The sequence below is a fragment of the Stomoxys calcitrans genome, chromosome 4 (genome assembly GCF_963082655.1).
Source record: "Stomoxys calcitrans chromosome 4, idStoCalc2.1, whole genome shotgun sequence".
NCBI classification, from domain to species: Eukaryota; Metazoa; Arthropoda; class Insecta; order Diptera; family Muscidae; genus Stomoxys; species Stomoxys calcitrans.
The window spans coordinates 102957658-102985414 of record NC_081555.1 but is presented as its reverse complement, the minus strand read 5'-3'; the positions used below and the strand labels follow the sequence as shown (position 1 = coordinate 102985414).

Below are 27757 nucleotides of genomic sequence, written 5' to 3'. Positions count from 1 at the left end.
TGAAATAACCTACTTACCCTCTAAAATTAAATTTTCCTACTTAAAGCTAAAGTTAAAATTTCCTATCCAAAACTAAAAGTAAAATTCGCTACTTAAACTAAGAATAAATTGTGCTACTTCATCCTAAAAGAAATTAACTACTTAATGCTACATGTACAATTGTCTATCTAAATTTACCTACAACAAAAGACTGAATTCGATTTACTACTTATAAATAATGAAATGAGCAACAAACACAATAAACCATTACAACAGCATTGAATTTTAAACCTAATTCTCCCTCTGATTTTTTATTTCGAAAGGCAAAACCCTTAGTTTGACCCCAAACATTTGGTCCTTCGAGCCGGATAAGTGGTTTTTTTAAATAATTAAAAAACCAAAAATCAAAAAATTTTTCTGTTTTGTGCCCAAAAATAATTCATTTTCATTTCAAAAAACCCAGTGACCGAAACACAAAAAAAAATTCGCAACAACAAAAGTGCAGTGACCCAACAATTAAAAGCAAATGAAATAGAGAAAAGTGCGAAAAAAGGGTTGGTTACACACAACCGTACATACATACACGTATGGACGGACGGCCAACACAAAAATATCAAAACACATAAAAGATCAGTTTTGGCAATTTATTAAAAACAAAATAATACACAAATCACAAATTAAAAAATATATAGCGGCTCCCAGTGTTCTTCGTTTGGTTGTGGCATTTATTTTATTGAAAATTTGATAAAATATTCCAACCAAATGAAGATCAAAACGAAATAACAAAAGAAAATAATAACCAAATTGCAAAGTGACAATTAAAGTACATAAAGACTCAAATAAAACAAAAACTAATAATTAACAGGGTGACCCGTGTAAAAATAAAAATAATTAATTAAATTTTAATGTGCAAAAATTGACCCCAAAATCATTAGAAGTTGTGGTAAATCAAAAAAGAAGTGTGCAAAAGACCCAAAAAACGTAAAGTGACCCGCACAGTGGAACAGAAGTGGAAAAAAGTGGAATTTCAAAAAAAATTATAAAAATCAAAAATTTTTAAATTGTTTAAAGAAGTTTCTTTGTGTTAAATTGAAAAAAAAGAGCTAAAAAATTGAAAAATTTAACAATTTATCGTCCAACCCAAAATTTATGTTAATTTTTTTCTACATATTTTGAAAAATTTTTTTTCTCTAAAAATCATAAATTTTTCAGTATTTTAACTTAAAAAACAAATTAGAGTGTTAAAACAGAATTATGGGTTGCTCGATAAATTTGTAAATTTTATCCCAAACTAATTCTTTCTTTTTCTATCACACATAAAATATTGTGCATTTTCAAAAAACCCCAACAAAATCAAATTCGTGCGTTCCGTGTAAAAACACAAAAACAAAAAATCTACGCTCTGGGATAAAAACGGAAAAACCCGCTACAACGGTTAAATTCCCAAAACTTCATCAAATCAAAAACACTAAAACAACAAAATCCAAGACTCTAACGACACAAAGCTACAAAAATTGCAAAAGGCGCCAACACACAATTCTGGACCCAAGCCAAGCGCCCACCTACACACACACACACATACACACACATCAAAAAAGAAGCTTCAAAGTGAGTACCATTTTGTTTTTCTATTAAAGTGCGCTTGGGTATTACGTCATACATAACCTTTTTTTCAAAAAAGGAAAAGTTCATACATTTACCCAGCGTACTTTAATATTGTTTTTTGATCGTTTTCTGATTATGAATCGCTAATTCGGTTGTCTGATAAATTTTGACCCAATTAATTTTGACCCAAATTAATTTGATCCAAGTGAATTTGACCCAATATAGCAGACCCTACTTTCAAGGCAGTGTGTAGGATTTTCGGGACAGACATCCACGAGATTTTTTGTTGAAATTTTTTATAAAGAAAAGGAAAAGTGTCTAAGAAAAATCGAAGTGCTTTTAGAAAAGAAGAAGTTTTTTTTTTATCAAGAATTGTTTTTGTGTGAGAAATAACGAAAATAATATTGCGTGCTGGCCTCATTTGTCTTCGAAATTTTAAAACTTCATTCTATTGCACAAATTTAAGTGGAAACGGTCGGAAAGGACTGTGGTTGTTTGTGCAATCCTTTGTTGTTTTTTATACAGAAAGCAAATTGACCCAACGAGTCAAAGCAGTATTATTGTAAAGAATCATCTAGTTCTGTATGCCAAATTTTGAAAAGTGAAAGTTTAATTTTTTTTTGGAGAAAAATAAATTTTTTTTGCAACTTTAATTCGAGCGGAATTAAATTGCTGGTGTATTGCGATTTGAAAGGAAAATTTTTCTTACAATTTTTTGCGGCTATTGTATAATCGATATCATCAGAAATATTAACCTGTTTTTTTTTTTCTAGTGACCCAGATAAAACATTTATTACGAATTTTGTAAAAAGTTTCAGGTTTGACCCTTAGATATTTGACCCATCATCAAGACACACATTTTTTTTTTCTCGCATTAGGTTTTTTTGAAATAGATTTGATTTCTACAAATAACCAGTTTTTTTTTTTGGACATTTTGTTGTAAAATTTTCCTTGGTTTTATAGTTTTTTGACCCTATTTAAAACATATACAAGCCAATTACAAAATGGATAAGAATTTACGCGAAAGATTTGTAAACTGTGTGGATGATTTAGTGGATTTTGAGACCGTTTACTCCGCGGCTAAGTCGGATGATAATATACATTCGTTAGAAATCACGCGGGTAGAACTCAATTCTTTATGGGATCAAATCAAGAAGGCATACTTAGATTGTAGGGATCGCATTCCGGAAAAGGATGAGACACCTATAGATAAAACTAAGCTTCGAAATAGCTACAAACAGGCACTAGAAACTTATAAACGGTGTTTAAGCTCTCTTAACGGAGAAATTTTGGCCCTTAACGAGCAACAAGATCAAGAAAAACAGGAGAGAATATCGATGACCCAACAGCGAGACACTAATGATTTTTCACCAGCTCTAAGATTGCCGCCCTGTGACACAGATGTTTTTAAAGGGGGATATCGCGAATGGCCTACCTTTAGGGATTTATTTTCAGCAATTTACATTAACAATTCAAAATTAAGTAAAGTCGAGAAGTTGTTTCACTTAACCCAGAAAACAGCAGGAGAAGCCCGCGAAATAATTTCCAATGTTCCACTGACCCATGAGGGTTTCGACATAGCGTGGAGAAATCTCGTTCATAGGTACGAAAATAAACGCATGCAGGTAAATGAGCAATTGCGAGCTCTTTTTAATTTACCTTCGGTTTCCGTTGATAGCGCGTCAACAATCCAGAAATTACAGCGCACTATAGGTAGTTGTACCCAAACTTTACAGACCCTTGAAGTAGAAACGGGGGGATGGGACCCAATCTTAGTTTATCTTGTGTCAACCAAACTACCAAGAATATTTTTAGAAGAATTCGAAAGCAGCCTAGCAGATTGTTCGTCTCTTCCATCGTGGAATCAACTAGATGTATTTTTGACCCATAAATTCAAGACCCTAGAATCAGTCGGCAATATCAAGCCACAATATTCGAGATATAATCAACCCAGATCGGAGTACGATAAGCGGGAAAAGCGAGTTAATAGTTTTCAAACAAATGTAAATCCCAATTTCAAGAACACGGGCTCAAGACCCAGCAACAACACACAATCACACTATAATGCTCAGAATAACAAACCGGTTTGTCAACTTTGTAAATCCAATCATTCTTTGCGAGAATGTCCTCAATTTCTAGAAAGGTCGATCAACGATCGAATAAACATTGTTAAGACCAGTCATCTTTGCTATAACTGCCTTTCTTCGGATCATGGAGTCAGGGAGTGTAAAAGTCGTTTTAGTTGTAGGGAATGTAGTCAACGACACCACAGTTTGATACATAAAGGCAACCAGACCCAGTACCCTACAACAGGCACACTCCAACGAGACGGAGCACGACCCAGCACAAGTGCTGCCGCTCTCAACACTTTAGTTCAACCCGGTAGACAGGAAGCACGACCTAGCACCAGTGCTACTGATCCTACCACCCTAGCTCAACCGGTTAGCGAATACGCACGCCCTAGTACCAGTGCTGCCGCTTTAACCACCCTAGTACAACCATCGGTATCGCCAAATATACAGTCCACACCTTGTTTAGAAGCACCTTGTTCAACGACTTTGACACTTCAGGAAATCAGACCCACTCCGCAACCCAAAGAGACACTTTTGTTCACAGCAATAGTTCAAATCAAATCTAGAGGACATAGATATGATGCCAGGGCAATCATCGATCCTGGGTCACAATCAACTTTCATTTCAGAGAAAATTAGAAACAAACTACAACTTCCAACAGTTAAGAATTTAATTCACGTCACAGGTTTAAGCGACGCAGTTTCTGAAACATCGACAAAAGCTTGCGTCTTCAATCTTTGCTCACGAGTAAATCCTAGTTTTGAGCTGGAGGTTTGGGCACCAGTCTTAAAGACCCTACCTTCTCATTTACCAACACACGATTTAAGGCAAAATCAATTTGGAGATTTTGCACACCTTAGTCTCGCGGACCCTCGATTCTTTGAAAGTCGACCCGTGGACATGTTAATCGGATTAGATATTGGACCCCTTATATACACAAAAGGCGGTACTATGAAATCCTGTGGATCACTTTTAGCGCAGGACACCGTTTTTGGGTGGATCATAGGAGGACCCATTACGGAAGACCCTAAATCCGACAGACAAATCACACTTTATAGTGCATCATCATTAGAAAAGATAATCACTCGCTTTTGGGAGGTGGAAGAGACCCCAAAAAAGGTTTTGAGGTCAGCAGAAGATATTTATTGCGAAAATAATTACAAAAATACAACACGACGTAATGAGGCGGGGAGATATATCGTAACTTTACCTTTTAAAAGCTGTTCAGAGATCGGTTCATCTAGGAACATCGCATTGGCACAGTTTCATAGAATGGAGAAAAAGTTGTCTAAGACCCCAGATATTAAAGCACATTATGATGCAGCCATATTAGAGTATTTGGAATTAGGACACATGAGGAAGGTAGACCCAAACAGCGTATACAAGACCCCTCACTACTACTTACCTCACCATGCAGTTATCAAACCAGATAGGGTTACCACAAAACTTAGAGTGGTTTTTAACGCATCTAGCCCAACATCAAACAAGAAAAGTCTTAATGATATCTTACATACAGGACCCATACTTCAGCAAGACCTTGTCGTACAAGTGTTGAACTGGAGATTTTTTAAGTACGTCTTCAATGCAGACGTGACAAAGATGTATCGTCAGATCTTAGTAGACCCCAATCAAACAGCATTTCAAAGGATCCTCTTTCGCAAATCAGAAAACCACCCAATTGAGGATTACGAACTCTTAACTGTTACCTTCGGCATAAATTGCGCCCCATTTTTAGCGATTAGGACCCTTCTCCAGTTAGCAGAAGACGTGAAAGATTCTCATCCGTTAGGATCAAGAATTATTAAAGAAAATTTATATGTCGATGATGTATTAGCGGGCGGACACTCCATAGAAGAAGCTACAGCAGCTAGGAAAGAATTAGCCTCCGCATTAGAATCAGCTGGTTTCAGGCTAAGAAAATGGGCGTCAAATGACACACGTTTGTTAAAGGATTTAAATGAAGACATGCTTCTTCCAATAGATTGGTTAAATATTTCCGAAGCTTCTTCGACAAAGACCCTAGGAATTCGTTGGAATATATCAGGTGATAATTTCACTTTTACGGCCCCTACAGTTGAAGAAAAGCAAATGAGCACCAAGCGAGAAGTATTATCAACGATAGCAAGGTTTTTCGACCCATGTGGATGGTTAGCGCCAGTAATTGTTGTAGCCAAGTTAATCATGCAGCAGGTTTGGCTAGATAAGGTAGAATGGAATGACTCGTTGAAGCCAGTGACTCAAATGAACTGGAATAACTTTGTGAGAGGCAGCCATTCTATAGACACTGTATCGATACCAAGATGGGTTCGGTTTACACCTGCTAGTATTGTGGAGATACATGGATTCTGCGACGCGTCAGAAAGCGCATATGCAGCCACAATTTATATACGCGTTGAACACATCGATAAAACTGTAGACACTTTTCTTCTAGCAGCCAAGACCCGAGTAGCCCCAGTTAAGAAAATCTCTCTGCCAAGGTTAGAATTATGCGGTGCAGTTATGTTGTCAAGGTTAGCAAATGCCATTGTGCCTAAGCTTCGATTATCAAAGTTTACGACCCATTTCTGGACCGACTCTACAATCGTTCTAGCCTGGCTACAAAAGCCACCATGCTCATGGAGCGCTTTCGTTGGTAACAGGGTTTCAGAGATATTAGAGAACGTCGGTGGTGAGCATTGGAAACATGTTGACTCAGAATATAATCCTGCAGATGTAGCAAGTCGTGGCTGTTCTCCTGACGACTTAATATCTCATAATTTATGGTGGACGGGACCCCAGTGGCTCAAATTGCCGCATGATCAGTGGCCGCAAGACCGAGTTAATACAGACACTAATCTTGAAGCAAAACAAGTTAAAGTATTCGCAACAGGCACTTTTGATGACCCTTTGACTCGATTTTCGTCTTTAGCTAGAGCATATCGTGTTTTGTCTTACGCAGTTAGGTTCTGGCGTAACACAGGTTCAACTAGATCCTCACTTAAAATTTCATCGCAAGAAATAACCAGCCCAGAGCTCATAGACACAAAGATGCGTCTTATAGTGGCAACTCAGAAACATTACTTCGTTGAGGAATACAGTTCTTTGACCCAAAAGAAAAGGCTTTCACCTAGAAGTAGTCTTTTACCATTCAACCCCTTCATAGATAGAAAAGGAGTAATTAGATCCAATGGTCGTTTAGTTCAATCGCCAGCTTTGACGTACAGCGAACGTCATCCAATCTTAATCCCATATGATTCGCGATTTGCACTCCTTCTAGTGGAATTTGTTCATAAAGTCTCAATGCACGGAGGCAATCAACTTATGACCCGGCTCATCCGTACGGAGTTTTGGATATTCAGATTGAAACAGTTGATCAAGAAAGTTATACACAATTGCAGAGTTTGTACCCTATATCGATTAAAGACTCAGACCCAAATTATGTCATCTCTTCCACCCGAGCGTACTACTTTATCCAGACCCTTTACGAATACAGGGGTAGATTTTGCAGGACCCTTCGGAATCAAAAGCTTAACAGCACGAGCGTGTTTAATAACCAAGGGTTATATCTGCATATTTGTTTGTTTTGCGACAAAAGCCATCCACTTAGAAGCAACAAGTGATTTATCGACTCAATCATTTCTGGCGGCATTAGCTCGTTTCATAGGAAGGAGAGGGTGCCCAGAAAAGATATATTCCGACAATGGAAAGAATTTTATAGGCGCAGCAGAAATGCTCAAGAAAGATCAGAAAGAGTTTATGAAAAGTTTACAGAGCAGCGCCATTCAGCAACATGCTCATCAGAATTTAGAGTGGAAATTTATTCCTCCAGGAGCTCCCCATATGGGGGGATTGTGGGAGGCAGGAGTTAAATCATTCAAGATACACCTTAAGAAGTCTATGCCCAAAATGAACTTCACGTTCGAAGAACTGTCAACCATATTGGCACGTATCGAGGCCTGCCTCAATTCACGACCCCTTAGTCCAGCTTCTGAAGACCCTAACGATTTAGCACCCTTGACCCCAGCTCACTTCCTTATAGGCTCTTCCCTTTTGACCCCGGCAGAACCCGACATCTCAGAGGAGGACATAACGCTTGCAAATCGGTGGAAGAGATTAAAGATTATATCCCAAAACTTTTGTCAGAGGTGGAAGTCAGAGTACTTAAATGAGCTTCACCGTAGATACAAATGGAAGTATCAGCAAGATAACATACAGGTCAATGATTTAGTTGTCATCAGGGATGAGAGATATCCCACCGAGTGGAAGTTAGGACGAGTTTTTAAAACATACCCCGGTGTTGATCAGAACACTCGAGTTGTAGATATTCGAACTTCCAATGGCATAGTCAGTCGACCCATAACTAAGATTGTCAAATTATTCTCAGACACCCCTAGCAATTCATAATCACATCAAAACACGGTACTCACGGGATTTTGGTTACAGATAATGGCCGGATATTTACCTCGCCCAGAGTCCCCACGACCCGCCAGACCCACACGCCCTCGCTTCGACCCACGGGAACCCAGGTATCGCCCCGCATCTTGGCAGTATGCCTGTGGCCTCTGCCAGGAGGACCACGCCATACGGTCATGCCCGCGGTTCCGGCAAATGACACCGTATCAGAGATACGAGACAGTTGAGAGACGGAGTTACTGTCGGAACTGTCTGGCGCGCAGCCATCTGGCCCCAGACTGCCCCGTGGTCACTGCCTGCCGAACATGCGACTACCGCCATCACACAATGCTGCATGGAGCCCCACAGCTTAGGGAGACATACGGCAGCTACAGCCCGCCCCCAATGGAGATTGCCAACCCACGGCAACTTGCAATCGAACCAGCCAACCAGATGCCCATCGTCCAAGGCCCTCCCCCGGTCGAGATACCTTACAGCCGGGCCACTGTTTTTGTACCCACGGCGATGGTGGAATTGGCACCCGAGGAGCAGGACGATTGGGCTGGGGTACGGGTACTTTTGTGCCAGGCATCGACCATCACCCGAATCGCGGCAGCCACAGTAACTCGCCTGGGGATACCAACGAGAGAGCGCAGAGGGCACCGTCTGGCAACAATAAGACTTCGGTCAAGGCATGCGTCGAGGAGGACCATGTATACCATCCGGGCAGTGGTGACCCGGGATTTGCCGCGACGACCCTATTCAGATCCCATCATTCCCGACCCCACAAGCAGCCTAAGATCCCTTTCTTTGGCAGATGCTGACCCTAGGGGCAACGAACCAATCGATGTAGAGGTAGGGGCCGATGCCTACGCCCACCTCCGGAGGAGTGGTGTTGTACAACCCGGATTGGGAGCCGTCTTCGCCCAGGAGACAGATTGGGGATACGTGTTCGTCGGCCCAGTCACCTCACAGGCAAGAAACCAAAATTAAAAAGGTAAGATGTCACTTCGTCACTTGGAGGGGGAGAATGTTCAAAGTACGTTTGAACATGAAGTCATGTGCACCCATGTGCAGACATGCGTTCACGTATGCACATGACCCACTGTGCATAACGGTACATTGAAGTAAGTTCTTAATCGCTGATTCCGCCTTGACTTCATATTTGTTTACCTGGAATTGTTGCTTGTAGCTTGGAAAGTTGACCGTTTTCGCGGGGTCCAAGTGACAAGCAACAACCAAAAAAAGATCAGTCTCGCTTTTAAATCTCAAACCCGCGCATCGTATTCGCTCCCCCTCAAAGTGAACCCAAGTGAAGTGAAAAGCAAAAAAGTGATCTTACATATATACATATAAACAATCGTTAAAGAAAAGAACATTACAAACAGTGAAACAAAAATTAACAAACTCAATTTTCAGACGTGAAGAAGACACTAAGATACAACATAAACCCACAAGAAGACCCAAAATCAACACAACACATGGTTAAACCATCAAAGTGCGGGACACCAAAAATAAACACAAGTGCGGGCCACTCTACACACCATCAACCAATTCCTATATCCTTAGACCCAAAATCAGAATGTGAAATAACCTACTTACCCTCTAAAATTAAATTTTCCTACTTAAAGCTAAAGTTAAAATTTCCTATCCAAAACTAAAAGTAAAATTCGCTACTTAAACTAAGAATAAATTGTGCTACTTCATCCTAAAAGAAATTAACTACTTAATGCTACATGTACAATTGTCTATCTAAATTTACCTACAACAAAAGACTGAATTCGATTTACTACTTATAAATAATGAAATGAGCAACAAACACAATAAACCATTACAACAGCATTGAATTTTAAACCTAATTCTCCCTCTGATTTTTTATTTCGAAAGGCAAAACCCTTAGTTTGACCCCAAACACGAATTTTACTCGCAAAGACCTTTAATTTGAGTCCCATATTGCCATGGTCGGTAAATATGTCCATTTTAGGGATGTTTTGGCGGTTGGGGTGGTCCCCCAAACACGTGGTCCGGCAATTGGATATTAGATACATTTTCTTATCCTAAATACCTTTCATTTGAGTTTCATATTGTCGTGATTGGTCTATATATATGTTTGGTAGGTTTTAGGGTGGGGCGGCCCCCTAGGTACCCCATCCGAAATTTGGATACCAAATTTTTATTTTATATATATAGTACCCTATATCGCACCACCCATTTTAGAGATCTCGAGTTTCTGAAAATTAGGGCAAGGGGGAGGGTCCGCCCCCCTTCAGATATCAAAAAATGTAGTACCCTATTTTCACCACGGGATCATTATGCACCATCTGTGAAAATTTCAAGAAAATCGTGATAGCTTTTCTGAGTCTATAAGGAACACACAAACAAACAAACAAACAAACTGACAAACACAAATTGATTTTTTTATAAAAGATTTTCAAAAAATTGTAACTGCTATAGCAAATATTTTAAAAACTAAATTTCCAGAGAAAATTGTGCCATCAGGTCCTCAAGGATTCCTTCACCATAAATTCCGTTATTATAGATCTTCGATCAACGTCATTATTCCAAGATTTCGGTGTCTCCTTGAGTCCCGTCGTATCCCGTGGAATATGGGTTTTCATCAAAAGCCTCAACATGTCCTCCGTTGTCTCTGCTCTCACTCCCATGTCGTCTCCTCAAGTTTCTGTTTGGATGTGGGTTTTGTGAGAGAAACTATTTTATCTTAGTGGCGTCATTATCGCTATCGACATGTTCGCAGAAAAGCCTCCAGGAGGCACGTTTTGCCGCTTTGATAATCTTAGTGTATTCCTTGGGCCGTGTGTAATACACATCCCAATAAAATGTCGCTTTTTTACGACGTGCTCTGTTAAAAAGTTTTTGTTAACAGAAGGAAAATGTTTATTTCTTTTCTCAGAACAAAGTTTTGTAAAAATTTTATTTAATTATAATTCATTTCAACAATAGTGGGGTTGTAAATAATTTCATTTATTCTCTTTTGCTTTCCACCTGAGGACATGTTTTACTTACACAATGCACACAAAAAATCTTGCATTCCAAATGCAATGACATGCAACAATAAAAGGTCACATGTTGCATTTTCGCATTGGTTATGGCCACTACATGACTTTCTTGTTTGTCTGCAATTTTGTGTATTGCACCACGTACATCTACCAATATGTCTGTCAGCTATTTAAATGTTCTTTGGAGTTGTCACACATAACAAGGTTGAATGGTCTCTTTTTACAGTTAAAAATCGTGTTAACTTGTAACCTGAATAGAAATGGTAAATGGAAATGCATATCTGTATTTAAGGCAAACAAACATAAACTTTAATGTTTTGTGAGGTTTGATAGGTTTTATAAAAAAGAGTGCCAGAGGTCTATCTGCCATGCAGCGCACAGTGATGCCAAATCGAAAAATCTTAGAAATATTTGTGGAACTTTTGAACGGATTGTGAAATGGATACGAAACTCGCTAAACCAAATTTCTGCGAAATCGAATAATAAAAGCGACATTTATGGGCACAAGACCTTAAATCGAGAGATCGGCTTATATATGCAAATCAGAACCAATTTAGTTCAAATAAAACAAAGATGTCACTGAACTTGATTCAGCGAAATCGGTGTATATGGATAGCTGCCATCAAAATCTGTACCAATCTGAGACAAATTAAACAAGAATGTCCAGAGTCCTTACATAATTCATTGTCCCAAATTTCAGCGAAATCGGATAATAATTACGGCTTTTATGGGATTAAGACCTTAAATCGGCAGATCGGTGTACATGCCAACTATATCTAAATAAAGCTCGAATTTAACCATATTTGGGTCGGATGTCGGGAGGCTTAAAACAATTCACTGATTCAAATTTCTGCGCCATCAGGTAATAAACAAAGCTTTTATGGGCTTCGGACCCTTTATCGGCAGATCGGTCTATATGACAGCTATATCTAAACATAGTTCGATCTGTAAAATATTTGGGTCGGATGTTGGGAGGCTTAAAACTGTGCATTATTCCAAATTTTAGCGAATTCGGATAAAAAATAAAGCTTTTATGGCCTTAAGTCCCCTTATCGGCTGATCGGTCTATATGGCAGCTATATCTAACTATAGTCCGATCTGAACCAAGTTTAGGTCCGATGTTGAGAGGCCTGAAACTACTCACTGTTTCAAATATCAGCAAAATCGACTAAAAAATAAAGCTTTTATGGGCTTCGGACCCTTTATCGGGAGATCGGTCAATATGGCAGCTATATCTAAATATAGTCCGATCTGTAACATATTTGGGTCGGATGTTGGGAGGCTTAAAACTGCACAACATTCTAAATTTCAGCGCATTCGGATAAAAAATACAGCTTTTATGGCCTTTAGACCCTTTATCGGCAGATCGGTCTATATGACAGCTATATCTAAATATAGTCCGATTTGTATCATATTTGGGTCGGATGTTGGGAGGCTTAAAACTGCACAACATTCTAAATTTCAGCGCATTCGGATAAAAAATAAAGCTTTTATGGCCTTCAGACCTTTTATCGGGAGATCGGTCTATATGGCAGCTATATCCAAATATGGCCCGATCTAATCCATATTTAGGTCAGATGTCGGGAGGCTTAAAATAATCCACTGTATTAAATTTCAGCGAGATTGGGTAATAAATAAAGCTATTATTGGATTCGGACCCTTTATCGCGAGATCGGTCTATATGGCAGCTATATCTGAATATAGTCCGATCTGATCCATATTTAGGTCGGGTGTCAGGAGGCTAAAAATAACTCAATGTTTAAAATTTTAACGAAATCGGGTAATCAATAAAGCTTTTATGGTTTTCAGACCCTTTATCGGGAGATCGGTCTATATGGCAGCTATATCTAAATATAGTTCGATCTGTAACGTATTTGGATCGGATGTTGGGAGGCTTAAAACTGCACACTATTCCAAATTTCAGTGAATTCGGAAAAAATAAAGCTTTTATGGCCTTCAGACCCTTTATCAGCAGATCGGTCTATATGACAGCTATATCTGAATATAGTCCGATCTGAACCATATTTAGGTCGGGTGTCAGGAGGCTAAAAATAACTCACTGTTTAAAATTTTAACGAAATCGGGTAATAAATAAAGCTCTTATGGGCTTCGGACCCTTTATCAGCAGGTCGGTCTATATGGCAGCTATATCTAAATATAGTTCGATCTGTAACATATTTGGATCGGATGTTGGGAGGCTTAAAACTGCACACTATTCCAAATTTCAGCGAATTCGGATAAGAATTAAAGCTTTTATAGGCTTCAGACCCTTTATCGGGAGATCGGTCTATATGGCAGCTATACCTAAATATAGTCCGATCTGTAACAAATTTGGATCGGATGTTGGGAGGCTTAAAACTGCACACCATTCCGAATTTCAGCGAATTTGGTTAAAAAAAATAAAGCTTTTATAGGCTTCAGACCCTTTATCGGGAGATCGGTCTATATGGCAGCTATATCTAAATATGGACCGATCTAATCCATATTTAGGTCATACGTCGGAAGGTTTAAAATAACCCACTGTATTAAATTTCAGCGAGATTGGGTAATAAATAAAGCTATTGTTGGCTTCGGACCCTTTATCGGGAGATCGGTCTATCTGAAACATATTTAGGTCAGATGTCGGGAGGCCTAAAATAACCCACTGTTGCTAATTTCCACGAAATCGGGTAATCAATAAAGCTTTTATGGTTTTCAGACCGGGAGATCGGTCCATTCGGTAGCTATAACTAAATATAGTCCGATCTGAATAATATTTGAGCCAGTTGTCGGGAAGCCTTACACTACTCAGTGTTTCAAATTTCAGCAAAATCGGATGAAAAATAGAGTTTTTATGGGCATTCGATTCTGTATCGTAAAATCGGTCTATATCCAAATATGGTCCGATTTGGCCCGATCCGATATATATATATACTTTGTAGGATCGGAAATAGGTAATTCGATGTGTTGCAAAGGGAATGACTCAATGAATATACCCCCTATCCTATGGTGGTGGGTATAAAAATAAAAATTCCAAATGGACTAGAATTGAATTGCGGCTCTTTATAGTTCATAGGTAAATATGCCTGCGCGCCTAAGACGCTGAACTCTTCAGTTCCATAATTATATTAGCAATAGGCTAATCTCTCCTTCTTCTTCTTATAGAATTAGCTTCTAAGCAGAACACATTTAAAGACAATGAACTACTACATCCAAGTCTCTTAATTCCTCCAAATTGTTTGCCATTATATGCTCAATCACAGCAAACATTTAAGCCGACTTCAGTTTAGTTCATCAAAATGTAACAAAGAAAAACTTTTGAAACATAATCCACTAACAAGATTATCAGAGGCAAAATCAAAGCAAAATAAAATTAAACTTTGCCAAGGGCAAAAAAGAAATGTAGAAAAAATAAACAATTACTTGTCACAAAAGAGAAAGTTTTTTTTTGTGGCTAAATAATATGGGAATTGCCATAACCCCGAATGCACAACACCATCATGGTGAACCGAAACAAAACTAAATTCTCTCTGGGCATGTGGAGGAGTAATTGCCTAAATACACCAAAAACACACAAAGTAGTATTACATTACAGGTAATCTCTGGTCCCAACAAAAGCAACAACAGAAATTTCATTTATAAATTGACCATAAATCCATATGGACACATGCGAAACTGAAATCCCACACACAAACACACACACACACACACACTCAGAGAGAGAGAAACAAAGTAAGCCAACAAAGTTTTAGGGAAATTAATTTTAATATTCATTTCCGAACACAGCAGGAGATGAAGGTCCTCCATTCGACCTCAAATGAAATAGAAACAGATTTAAGTAATTCAATTAAGCTCAGTTATTTATACGACAACTTTTTGACATTTGGGTGACAAAGCAAACTTAGTTTTATTGCCATGCTGAACCATGCCACACCACACCACACCCTGCACCACCACCCAGACCAGTAATGCATTCAAACTAAGGCCAAGGATTACGGAGTCCTTACATATGTAGTAATGACCACATTGCCTCAAAGTATGAAGCACACGTGATATGTCAATGGCATCCATACAACAATTCTTAGTATATCAAAAGTATTTGACATCTCTAATTGACAGGTTGGAAGTCATTCAATCAAAAGGGAAAAGCCCACTGATAAGTCTAAAAATAGCAAAGGTTAGTTACAGGGAAAGGGGATAGACATTTTAAGGAAAATAAATCTCTAATTACCAACGATGATGAAAATCAAGTTAATGTGTCTTAAGTTCGGCAAGGCCGAATAGTAGATACCCTCCACCATGGATCGCGTGTGATATGTTCTTTGAATCTTCGAATGACTTTTGTGTACCCACCACCGAAAGATAGGGGGTATATTCATTTTGTTATTCCGTTTGCAACACATCGAAATATCCATTTGCGACCCTATAAAGTAGATATATTCTTGATCAGCGTAAAGATCTAAGGCGATATAGCCATGTCCGTCCGTCTGTCTGTTGAAATCACGCTACAGTCTTTAAAAATACAGATATTGAGCTGAAACTTTGCACAGATTCTTTTTTTTTTGTCCATAAGCAGGTTAAGTTCGAAGATGGGCTATATCGGACTAAATCTTGATATAGCCCCCATATAGACCGAGCCACATGTATTAGCCGGTTTTGTTGAAATTTGGGACAGTGAGTTGTGGTAGGCCCTTCGACATCTGTCTTCAATTGAGCCCAGGTCGGTCCAGATTTGGATATAGCTGTCATACAGACCGATCCGCCGATTTAGGGTCTTAGGCCCATAAAAATACATTTATTATCCGATTTTGCTGAAATTTGAGACAGAGAGTGTGTTAGGCCCTTCGACATCCTTCTTGAATTTGACCCAGATCGGTCCAGGTTTGGATATAGCTGCTGTATAGACCGATCTCTCGATTTAAGGTTTTGTGCCCATAAAATGCGCTTTTTTTATCCGATGTCGCCGAAATTTGGGACAGTGAGTTAAATTAAGCCTCTCGACATACTCTAAGTATAGCTGCCATATATGCCGATCGACATACTCTAAGTATAGCTGCCATATATGCCGATCTCTCGATTTAAGGTTTTGGGGCCATAAAAGGCGCATTTATTGTCCGATTTCGCCGAAATTTGGGACTGTGAGTTGTGTAAGGCCCTTTGACATTCTTCTTCAATATAGCTCATATCGGTCTAGATTTGGATATAGCTGTCATATAGACTGATCTCCCGATTTAAGGTTTTGGGGCCATAAAAGGCGCATTTATTGTCCGATTTCGCCGAAATTTGGGGAAGAGAGTTGTGTTAGGCTCTTCGATAGTTTTCTCCAAATTGGCCCAAATCGGTCCACATTTGGATATAGCTGCCATATAGACCGATCTCTCGATTTAAGGCTTTGAGGCCATAAAAGGCGCATTTATTGTCCGATTTCGCCCAAATTTGGGACAGAGAGTTGTGTTAGGCCCTTCGACATCCTTCTTCAATTTGGCTCAGATCGGTCTAGATTTGGATATAGCTGCCATATAGACCGATCTCTCGATTTAAGGTTTTGAGCCTATAAAACGCGCATTTATTGTCCGATTTCACCGATATTTGGGACAGTGAGTTGTGTTAGGCGCTTCGTCATACTTCTGCAATATGGCCCAAATCGGACCAGATTTGGATATAGCTGCGATATAGACCGATATCTCGATTTAATGTTTTGGGCCCATAAAAGACGCATTTATAGTCCGATGTCGCCGAATTTTGGGGAAGTGAGTTGTGTTAGGCCCTTCGACATCCTTCTTCAATTTGGCTCAGATCGGTCTAGATTTGGATATAGCTGCCATATAGACCGATTTCTCGATTTAAGGTTTTAGGCGCATAAAAGGTGCTTTTATTGTCCGATGTCGCCAAAATTTCGTACAGTGAGTTAAATTAAGTTCCTCGACATACTTCTGCAATATGGCACAGATCGGTCCAGATTTGAATATAGCTGCCATATAGACCGATCTCTCGCTTTAAGGTTTTAGGGCAAAAAAGGCGCTTGTATTGTCCGATATCGCCGAAATTCGGGCCAGTGAGTTAAATTAAGCCTCTCGACATACTTCTGTAATATGGCACAGATCGGTTCAGATTCAGATAGCTGCCATATAGACCGATCTCTCGCTTTAAGGTTTTGGGCCCATAAAAGGCGCTTTTAATGTGCGATGTCGCCAAATTTTGGCACAGTGAGTTAAATTAAGCCCCTCGACATAATTTTGCGGTATGGCAAAAATCGGTTCAGATTTGAATATAGCTGCCATATAGACCGATCTCTCGATTTAAAGTTTTGAGCCCATAAAAGGCGCATTTATTGTCCGATTTCACCGAAATTTGGGACAGTGAGTTGTGCAAATTGGCCCAAATCAGTCCAGATTTGGACATAGCTGCCATATAGACCGATATTTCGATTTAAAGTCTTGGCCTTTACTTATGTTAGGCTTTTCGACATCCGTGTCGTATATGATTCAGATCGGTTTATTTTTAGATATAGCTACAAAAACAAAACCCAATATTTTGCTATGCACAATTGAACAATGACTTGTACTTATTAGTATTTGGTCCAATTCGAAACATATTTCGATATAGCTGCTATGGGGCATAAGGTATGCATTTTTCACTGGATTTTGACGAAAGGTGGTTTACATATATACCCAAGGTGGTTGGTATCCAAAGATTGGTCCGGCCGAACTTAACGCCTGTTTTCTTGTTGAAATATATAAGAGCTGTATCAAGTTATATGCCGATATGAACTGTACTTTTAATGGATGTTAGAAGTCATAAAAACAACCATCTCCAAAACTTCAGCCAAATCGAATAATAATTGCGCACTCCAGAAGCTCAAGAAGTCAAAGCGGGAGATCCGTTTATTTGACAGCTATATGAGGCTATGAGCCGATAGAGACCATCCTCGGCCCGTTAGTGAAAGTCAAAACACTACGTGCAAAATTTCAGACAAATCAGATAAAAATTGCACCATCCAGAAGCTCATGAAGTCAAAGCGGGAGATCCGATTATATGGCAGCTATATTAGGTTTTGGTCTGCTTAAGACAAAACAAAATGCTACGTGCGAGATTTCAAACAAATCGGCTAAGAATTAAGCCCTCTAGAAGCTCAAGAATTCAAATCGGGAGATCCGATTATATGGCAGCTATATTAGGATTTGGTTTGATTAAGACCATACTTGGCACATTTATTGAAAGTCAAAACAAAACGCTACGTGAAAAATTTCAAACAAATCAGATAAGAATTAAGCCCTCTAGAAGCTCAAGAAGTCAAGTCGGGAGGTCGGTTTATATGGCAGCTATATCTGGTTATGAACCCATTTGAACCATACTTGGCATATTTATTGGAAGTCATACCAAAACACCACGTGCCAAAATTTCAATTAAATCCGATGGTAATTGCGCTTTCTGGAGGCTCAAGAAATCAAATCTGGAGATCGGTTTATATGGCAGCTATATATAAGGTTTTGAACCAATGTATCATACTCGACACAGATGTTTAAATTCATAACGAAACGGAACGTGCAAAATTTAAGCATAATCGAAAAAGAACTGCGCTCTCTAGAAGCTCCAGAAGATTAATCGGGAGATTGGTTTGTATGGCAGCTATTGGGTTGCATAAAAAGTAATTGCGGATTTTTCATATAGTCGGCGTTGACAAATTTTTTCACAGCTTCTGACTCTGTAATTGCATTCTTTCTTCTGTCAGTTATGAGCTGTTACTTTTAGCTTGCTTTAGAAAAAAAGTGTAAAAAATGTATATTTGATTAAAGTTCATTCTAAGTTTTATTAAAAATGCATTTACTTTCTTTTAAAAAATCCGCAATTACTTTTTGGGCAACCCAATATATCAAAACCTGGACCGATTTGGCCCACATACAATTCAAACCGACCTACATTAACAAGAAGTATTTGAGGAAAATTGCAAGCGCCTAGCTTTACTCCTTTGAAAGTAAGCCTGCTTTCGGCAGACAAACGGACGGAGGTTGCCTAATGGACCGCGGGAGTGTGGACGACATGGAGAAACTAATTCGGTCCCTGAAGGGTACCAGGCTTGTCCGGTTATGAGGCCAAAAACGAGGAAGGACAAGAGGTGGTGAGACGCAGACCCTAGGGTACTAATAAAGGATGCCTGATGAGCTTTTAATGCAGCTATTGGAAGTGGAAGAAGAGAGTTATGGGATGTCTATAAGAGTTATGGGATATTTAAGAGGATTATGTCAAAGTGATTCCTCAATCATTATCTAGCGTGAAGAATACTTCAAGACTGAGAAAGTTTATGGCCAAGTACTCCCTTTATGCGCGTATCTTAGGCAGGCTAAAGCCAGATTCGGCCTATATGGGGGTATATATATATAGATGCAAAATCATTGGACCAAATTTCAGCCAAATCGTATAAAAAAGTACAGATTTTATGAGCCTCAGACCGCAAAACGGGAGAACAATCTATATGGGGGCTATATCAAGATCTATAGATATATATGTCCTCCACCATGGATCGCATTTGTCAAGTTCCTTGCCCGATGTCTCCTTATAGGGAAAACGTGATAATGGGTAAAACTTTATATGCTATTTCAGCTATACCAAGTTACAAACCAATTGGAGCCATAATGGGTTTGGCTGTTGAAAATCGAAATGGAAGTCATTGTGCAAAATTTCAACAAAATCCGATAAGAATTGCGCCCTCTATAGTCTAAAGAAGTACAATCGGAAGAACGGTTTATATGGGAGCTATATCAGGTAACGAAACGATTTGAACCATACTTGGTACAGTCGTTGAAAGTTAAAACAGAACACTTCGTGCAAATTTTCAGTCAAATCGGGTAATAACTGCGCCCTCTAGCGGCTCAAGAAGTCAAGATCCGAGATCCGTTTATGTGGGAGCTATATCAGGTTATAAACCGATTTAGTGCATACTTGGCACAGTTGTTGAGAGTTAAAACGTACACTTCGTGCAAAATTTCAACCAAATCGGGGAATAATAGCGCCCTCTAGCGGCCAAGATCGGTTTATATGGGAGCTATATGAGGTTATAAAACGATTTGGATCATACTTAGCATAGTAGTTGGAAGTTATAACGAAACACCTCATGCAAAATTTCAGCCAAATCGGATAGAAATCGCGCCCTCTAGTAGACGGACAGGCGGGCGGACGTGCCTAGATCGACGGAAAATGTCATGAGAATCAAGAACATATATACTTTATGGGGTCTTAGACGATTATTTCGAGGTGTTACAAACAGAATGACGACATTTGTATACCTTCATCCTTTGGTGATGGGTATAGAAAAGACTAAGTATTCAGATCAATATCTTTATTTTTAAAGACGATAGCATGACTTCAACAGAAAGAGAGTCGGATGGATGGACACAGCTACATCAAGCTTAGATTTATACGAGGACCAAGAAAAAATATGCTGTATAGGTTCAGAAATGAATACTTCCAAGTGTTGCAAACAGAATGACAAAATGGGTATACCCCCACCTTTGGTGGTGGGTATAAAAATAAAATTTTGGAATTTTTCCAAAAAAATTTTGTTGAATTGAAAAGTTAATTTTTTTCTCTGATGCTCATGACAAATGGTTTCTATTCACCTTGGATGTCACTTTGTGTCCATATACCGTCCCCCTTTAAATGTCTGGCAAATCTCGTTTAGTTAAGTACTTAGTTTACCCCAGTTAATCCCACAAAAAGGATCAAAGTTTGAAACTAAGGTCAATCATCAATCACCCGAAACTGCCAAAACAGTCATTAAAAAACAAAAGAGAAACTACCCGCAATTAAAGGTAACAATAGGAAAATCTCTCAAACAGTTTGTCCTTTGTTGATGTACAAAGTAAAAACTTTTTTCCATTCGAAAATGTGTCTATGTATGACCGCAGTATTGTATACCAAATCCAGCACAGTAGGCGGTGAGGGAGGCACAGCAACGACATTAGACCAGGCATACTATGTCATTTTTATTGCTTTTCTATTTAGTTGACATTTAATAGATTCCAGAAAAATACTTCTAAAAAATCATCAAAGATCATGCACAGAAGCGTTGAGAATGAAAAAAGGCTAAGTCGAAAATTGAGCATATACATGTTTAAGGAAGGCTAACAAATATATTTTATGCACAACCTTGTGCAGGACAGTCTCCACTGACCGTCCCTTGACATGGGCATGCTGTTTGTATTTTAGCAGCTCGCTGGATGTCCTACTCTTTATCATGGAATCCATTGTGGATGTTCCATGTTTTTGAGTATAAAGGACGCAAGGCTCCTCCAAGGCTCTCCTTTGGTGCCGCATAACTTGCCTTTACGGGCACCCATGCCTCCTGCCAGGCTTTAGGAGTATATGCAAGAAGTAGGAACGCTGTGAAAATAGTGGCTAGAAGAGACGCCAAATAGTCGGTTTCCTTTTGTAGTAACACCGAAAATATTCCATCAGGTCCGGGTGAATTAAATGGTTGGAAGCTCCTTAAGGTTTCTTTGGCCATAACGTAATTTATGGACTAGACCCAGGGATCTCAATTTTAACCCAGAGAAGACTGAAACATGCCCGCTCACGAGGAAGACAAAGGAAGGCCAATTTGACGCACCACGTTTCCTCAATAAAACGATTTCGATATCTGATAAGGTCAAATACTTAGGAAACTAAATTGGAAGTATCACATTCAGGGGCGTACTGAGAAGGCTCACAGATGTTGGGTATTATGTAGACGGGCCGTAGGCTCGAAATGGGCCTGAATCCGAGGATAGTCCACTGGCTCTACAGAAGCGTGATTAGACCCAAACTTACTTACGCCTCAGTAGTTTGGTGGACTGCTATAGAGAAAGAGGGCAACGTTAGGACCTTACGACAAGACCAGAGGTCATTTTGTCTTGGCATAGGCAGAGCGATGAGGACCACGACCACTAGGGCACTGGAGACTATTCTAGATATCCGAACCATGGCCATACAGAAGAAGTGTGTGGCACTGCGGCTATGAGACTTAAGGCGATGGGAGAATGGATAGAAAATATGAGCAGGTCATACCATCGCGATATAGTCGAGGTGAAGATAAAAAATATAGAAGAAATGGAAGAGGTTTCCGAACGGATTCCTGAGATGACACTTGAGGTCGAGTGTGAGTGGCACTACTGCCAGTGGCATAGTCTTGGACTTGCGGAACCCCAGTATTGCCGTCCTGAAGATAATGTTACACGGATGGATCAAACCAGGGGACAGAGTGGTTCTGGGAGTCTACATTGAAAACCGAGAAATCGAGATCTGTTTTAGATTGCCTGACCATGATACGATCCTGCAGGCAGAGATCCGGGCGATCGCGGAATAGTTTTCACGCAAGGACGTCGAGTGTGAACATTTTTACGGACAGTTAACTATCCATGGAGGCAATAACAAGCAGGACGGTAAGGTCACAAACATTCTTGAAGTGTAAGAAGATAAACGCCTTCTCTGAGGATGGCAAAATCCGCATCGTTTGGGTGCCGGGTCATAACGGAGTAAGAGGGAATGGCCTTTACCCCCAAATCGTCTGCCCTTTCATTTCTTCTTACTCCGCAGGACTGCCGTGAAAAATCTTAATTAACCCGAAGCCTTTCCGATCGACGCAGCCCTAGTTAAGAGCATGGGCTACGAACGCGCATGTAATACTGCGGAATAGCGAAAAGGTCGGTAGGACGACGAAAATCCTATGGAGAGATCCGGATTTTGAGAAGAAGGTCAATATAGAATAGAAGGGATAGATACTTGAAGTCGAGTGCGAGGCATTGCTGCCAGCGGCACTGTCTTGGATTGACGGAACTCTGGTATTGCCATCTGAAAGATCATGTTACACATATGGATCTAAGCTAGAGGACAGAATTGACCTGGGGTCTACATTGAGAACCCATGGACCGAGATCTCCTTTCGCCTGCCTGACCATAAAACGTTCCTGCGACGGAGGTCCGTGCGTTTACAGAAAGCGTGAGGTGGTGTGGTTAACGCGAGGACTTCGAGTGTGAAAATCTTTATTGACAGTAAACTGTCCATTGCGGGAATAACAAACAGGACGGTATGGTCACGAACAATCTTGGAGTGAAAAAGGAGATCAACACTTTTCCGGAGAATGGCATAATCCACATCGCGTGGGTGCCGGGCCACAGCGGAGTAAGAGAGAATGCAAGAGCAGTCGATTTGTCAGTGGGTGCCAGAGGACAGTAGTCAATAATTTTGGTTAACACGAAGGCTTTCGGGTCAACGCCATCCGATTTAAGGGCGTGGGCGATAAAGGAGCATGTCACACTGAGGAACAGCGAAACAGTCGGTAGGACGGTGAAACTCCTACGGGGTCATCCGTATCGTGAGAGGACGAGGTTATTACTGAAAGGAAGTAAGAAGGAGGTCAGTATAGCTTTTGTTGTCATAACGGGACACATAGGACTATGAGCTCACTTAAGCAAAATCGGTGTGGCAAGTGATAGCGTGTGTAGGGTGTGGCTTTCGCGGCTACCACACACCAGTATTTAGGTGGGGGCACGGTACCAGACATGAACCAACTTAGGGGAGTGGTATGGAAAACAATTAAGGATTTTGTCAGTAGCACGGAATTTTTAACTTAAAATTTTATTTTTCGAGGTTACTTTTTATAACCTCCACCATAGAATGGGGGTATAGTAATTTCGTCATTCTGTTTGTAACGCCTCGAAATATGCTTCTCAGACCCCATAGAGTATATATATTCTTGATCGTCATGATATTTTAAGTCGATCTAGCAATGTCCGTCCTTCCATCCGTCTGTCTGTCGAAAGCACGCTAACTTTCGAAGGAGTAAAGCTGGGCGTTTTAAATTTTCCCCAAACACTTTTTATTATTGTAGGTCGGTTGGAATTGTAAATGGGCCAAATCGGTTCATGTTTTGATATAGCCGTCATATAAACCGACTTTAGTTGTTGACTTCTGGAGCCTCTAGAGGGCGCAATTCTCGTACGATTTGACTTAAATTTTGCACTTGGTGTTCTGCTGTCACTTCCAACAACTGCGTTAAGTATGGTTCAAATCGTTTCATAACCTGGTATAGCTGCCATATAAACCGATTTCAAATCTTGACTTCTTGAGCCGCTAGAGGGCGCAATTCTTGTGCGATTTGACTTAAATTTTGCTTTCACTTTCAACAACTGTGCTAAATATGGTTCAAATCGGTCCGTTAACTGACATAGCTGCCATATAATCCGATCTTGGAACTTGACTTCTTGAGCCTATAGAGGGCGCAATTCTCATCCGATTTGGCTATGATATAGCTGCCATATAAACTGATCTGGGATCTTGACTTCTTGAGCCATTAGAGGGCTCAATTCTTGGCTTGACTTGGTTTTTTCTGTCACTTCCAACAACTGTGCTAAGTATGGTTCAAATTGGTTCATAACCTGGTATAGCTGCCATATAAACCGATCTGGGAACTTGACTTCTTGAGCCTCTAGAGGGGCCAATTCTCATCCGATGTGTCTATAACTTTGCATGAGAGGTTTTGTTATGACTTCCAACTACAGTGCTTAGTATGGCGCAAGTCCGTTCATAACTTGATATAGCTGTCATATAAACCGATCTGGGATATTGACTTCTTGAGCCGCTAGAGGGCGCAATTCCTATCCGAGTTGGCAGAAATTTCGTACAACGGCTTCTCCCATGACCTTCGACATACGTGAGCAATATGGTCTGAATCGATCTATAGCTTGATACAGCTCCCTCCCGATTTTGCTTCTTGAGCCCCAAACAAGGCGCAATTCTTATCCGAATGGACTGAAACATTGGGTTGCCCAAAAAGTAAATGCGGATTTTTCATATAGTCGGCGTTGACAAATTTTTTCACAGCTTGTTACTCTGTCATTGCATTCTTTCTTCTGTCAGTTATCAGCTGTTACTTTTAGCTTGCTTTAGAAAAAAAAAGTGTAAAAAAAGTATATTTGATTAAAGTTTATTCTAAGTTTTATTAAAAATGCTTTTACTTTCTTTTAAAAAATCCGCAATTACTTTTTGGGCAACCTAATATTATACAATGACTTGTACAATGTTCAGCTTTCAATTCATTTATCGGCCGAATGGGACTATAACTTGTGATAGCTCCAATAGCATAACAGTTCTTTTTCATTATTTTTTGTTTGCCTAGAAATAGATACCGCACAAAGAACTCGACAAATGCTCTCTAAGGTGGAAGGTATACAAGATTCGGTCCGGCCGAACTTAGCACGCTTTTACTTGTTGGTAGTTAATATGGTTCAATCCAAAAACTTCTTCCATGGCTCCTGAATTACGGCAATATGAATGTTGCCCTTGCTGATTTTCTCCAGCACAGCGTGTGTAGACAGCCTCGCTCCGGTGGCGGTCCTCCTCCATCATTGGTCCTCCATTAGATGGGCTTTTTGGGAGTGGGTGATGATCCCATCGTCTGCTTCCTTTACTTTAGGGTGCATTGAGTTTCTCGTTACTGCACTGCCTAATGTTTTATTTTTAGGATCTTTGCCTATCCTAGACTTCCGAATCTTGAGAAAGTCGGTAATGATTCCTTCATCGGGTCCCTGCTCGTTAGGCTGTATTGGGTCTACCGTCTCTGCACTGCCTGATGTTCCAATATTAGGATCTTTACCTATGCTAGTCTTCCAAATTTTGAGTAAATGGGCTTCTTGGGAGTAGGTCATGGTCTCATCGTCTGCTTACTGTGCGTTAGGCGGTATTGAGTTCCCTGCCACTGCGCTGTCTGATGTTTCAGCATTAGGATCTTTATCATCCTTGTTTTTCAAATCTTGAAATGGGTCCCTATAAGTAACCGGAACGGAAAATTGTTTGTAATCTAGATAAGATTTTGTTATGGGCCAACTCGCTACAACAGTTGACAAACACCGCTGATACGCTGATCGTTGGACTTCAGGATAAAAATTAGTTTGCTCCAAAAATTAGTCTATTTTTGGTCTCAGCATTACAGCAAGATGCCCTCAACCACATAGTCAGCCATATTTAAAAAATATACACAACTCAAAGTCCCCAACTCTTTGCCAATTCCACATTTATGTGACAACAAGAGTTTGTATGTCTATTTTTTGCTCCCTCTGACTGCTACTCTTCGTGTTAAATTGGTATTAGTGAGGTATTCAAACAGAAATATTTGCCTATTTCACACAAAAGGCCAATGGAAAGGGATGTTCGTGTACTGCATTTGTGTTTATTGACAGGAAATTGACAGCACATATACGTGTGTCTAAGCCATTGCCCTGTGCAAGCGAGTATAGGCAGGAATGAGAGAGAGTGAGAGAGAGAGAGAGAGAGAGAGACAGCTGGCGGGTGTATACATGGCCTTTCAAATGTTGCATTGAAACGGATATTAGGTTTGTGGTTTGCCATTTTCCTGGCTGCCCTGTTTTTCCAAGAACTTTCAGCTGTCAGCGTATGTGTCTCAAAGGTTTGCCTTTGATTTTTTATGTAGTATATCTATGACTCTTTTTTTAGAACATTTGACTTAGACTTTGACAAATTTCTAGGACAATCTATCCATGATTAGGGATTCATGTAGCTGTCTGGTTTTTTGTTCATGTTGTTCCATCATGCTGTCATTTGGATTTCTTATGTATTTGAGTGAACGCTGGGATTTTGAGGTATTATGGCGATGGTGAGCTAATACTAGATTATGGAAAGACAGTGATTCTTAATGTGTAGACCCCTTTGACAGAAATCAGCTTGGCTGAATAAGATTTTCATATAGGAAAACCAAAAGTTGGACTGACTTAATAAGTCTTTATTTAGGTAAGGTTAGGTTTAAGTGGCAGTCTGCCATCAGACTCACTTAGATGTTTTCATCCATTGTGACACCACAGGAACAGAAGAAGGAAGATGCCTTCTAGATCCTACCGTTAAACCATCCAAATCGCTTTTGAAAAGCCCAATAACTTGCGAATGTTCATATCCGCTAAATCAGACATGTTCTCAAAGAAAGGAAAATCTAAAGTGGAACTCCTTCTAACTGCCAGTGCGGGACACACATACAGAAGGTGTTCTATAGTCTATTCTTCTTCGATGTCCTCACAACTTCGGCAAAAGTCGTTGCTGGCAACCTTTAGTCTGTCATCATGTTTTCCGATTAAACCGTAACCTGCCATGACGGACACAATGACTGAGACGTTTGTTCTAGCCAATGACAGCAAAGCAGTAGACCTCTTCAAGTCTCGATTAGGCCACATAGTTTTGGAATGCTCACAGCCCCTTCTTTGTGATTATCTATCATTCGTTGTCTTTCGGGCCTGGTCCTGAAAACTTAGCTTACATGTCGCTAGAGGCATACCCGTAGAGCCCAATAACTTGCGAATGTTCACATTCGCTAAATCAGACATGTTCTCAAAGAGAGGAGAACCTAAAGTGGAACTCCTTCTAACTGCCAGTGAGGGACACACACACAGAAGGTGTTCTATAGTCCCTTCTTCTTCGATGTCCCCACAACTTCGGCAAAAGTCTTTGCTGGCAACCTTTAGTCTGTCATCATGTTTTCCGATTAGACAGTGACCTGTCATGACGGACACAATGACTGAGACGTCTGTTCTAGCCAATGACAACAAAGCAGTAGACCTCTTCAAGTCTAGATTAGGCCACATAGTTTTAGAATGCTCACAGTCCCCTCTTAGTGACCATCTATCATTCGTTGTCTTTCGGGCCTGGTCCTGAAAACTTAGCTTACATGTCGCTAGAGACATACCCACAGAGCCC

General features: G+C 40.0%; 2 protein-coding genes across 5 annotated transcripts in view; one reads left to right on the top strand and one right to left on the bottom strand.

Annotated features, from left to right (window-relative positions):
- LOC106089679 (protein obstructor-E) overlaps positions 1 to 27757 on the bottom strand; it is a 561865-nt gene that overhangs the window by 97201 nt on the left and 436907 nt on the right. The window lies entirely within an intron of this gene.
- LOC131997220 (uncharacterized) lies at positions 15 to 9594 on the top strand. Of its 3 annotated transcripts, none has more exons than XM_059367808.1 (3): positions 15 to 351; positions 1468 to 1587; positions 8079 to 9594. In XM_059367808.1, exon 3 carries the CDS (start codon positions 8082 to 8084, stop codon positions 9018 to 9020), a length of 939 nt encoding a protein of 312 aa, XP_059223791.1. In that variant the 5' UTR covers positions 15 to 351; positions 1468 to 1587; positions 8079 to 8081; the 3' UTR covers positions 9021 to 9594. The 3 variants fall into 3 exon arrangements, with proteins under 3 accessions (XP_059223791.1, XP_059223792.1, XP_059223790.1); XM_059367809.1 differs by lacking the exon at positions 15 to 351 and having other exon boundaries at positions 1183 to 1587; positions 8079 to 9024; positions 9447 to 9594; XM_059367807.1 differs by lacking the exon at positions 15 to 351 and having other exon boundaries at positions 1183 to 1587.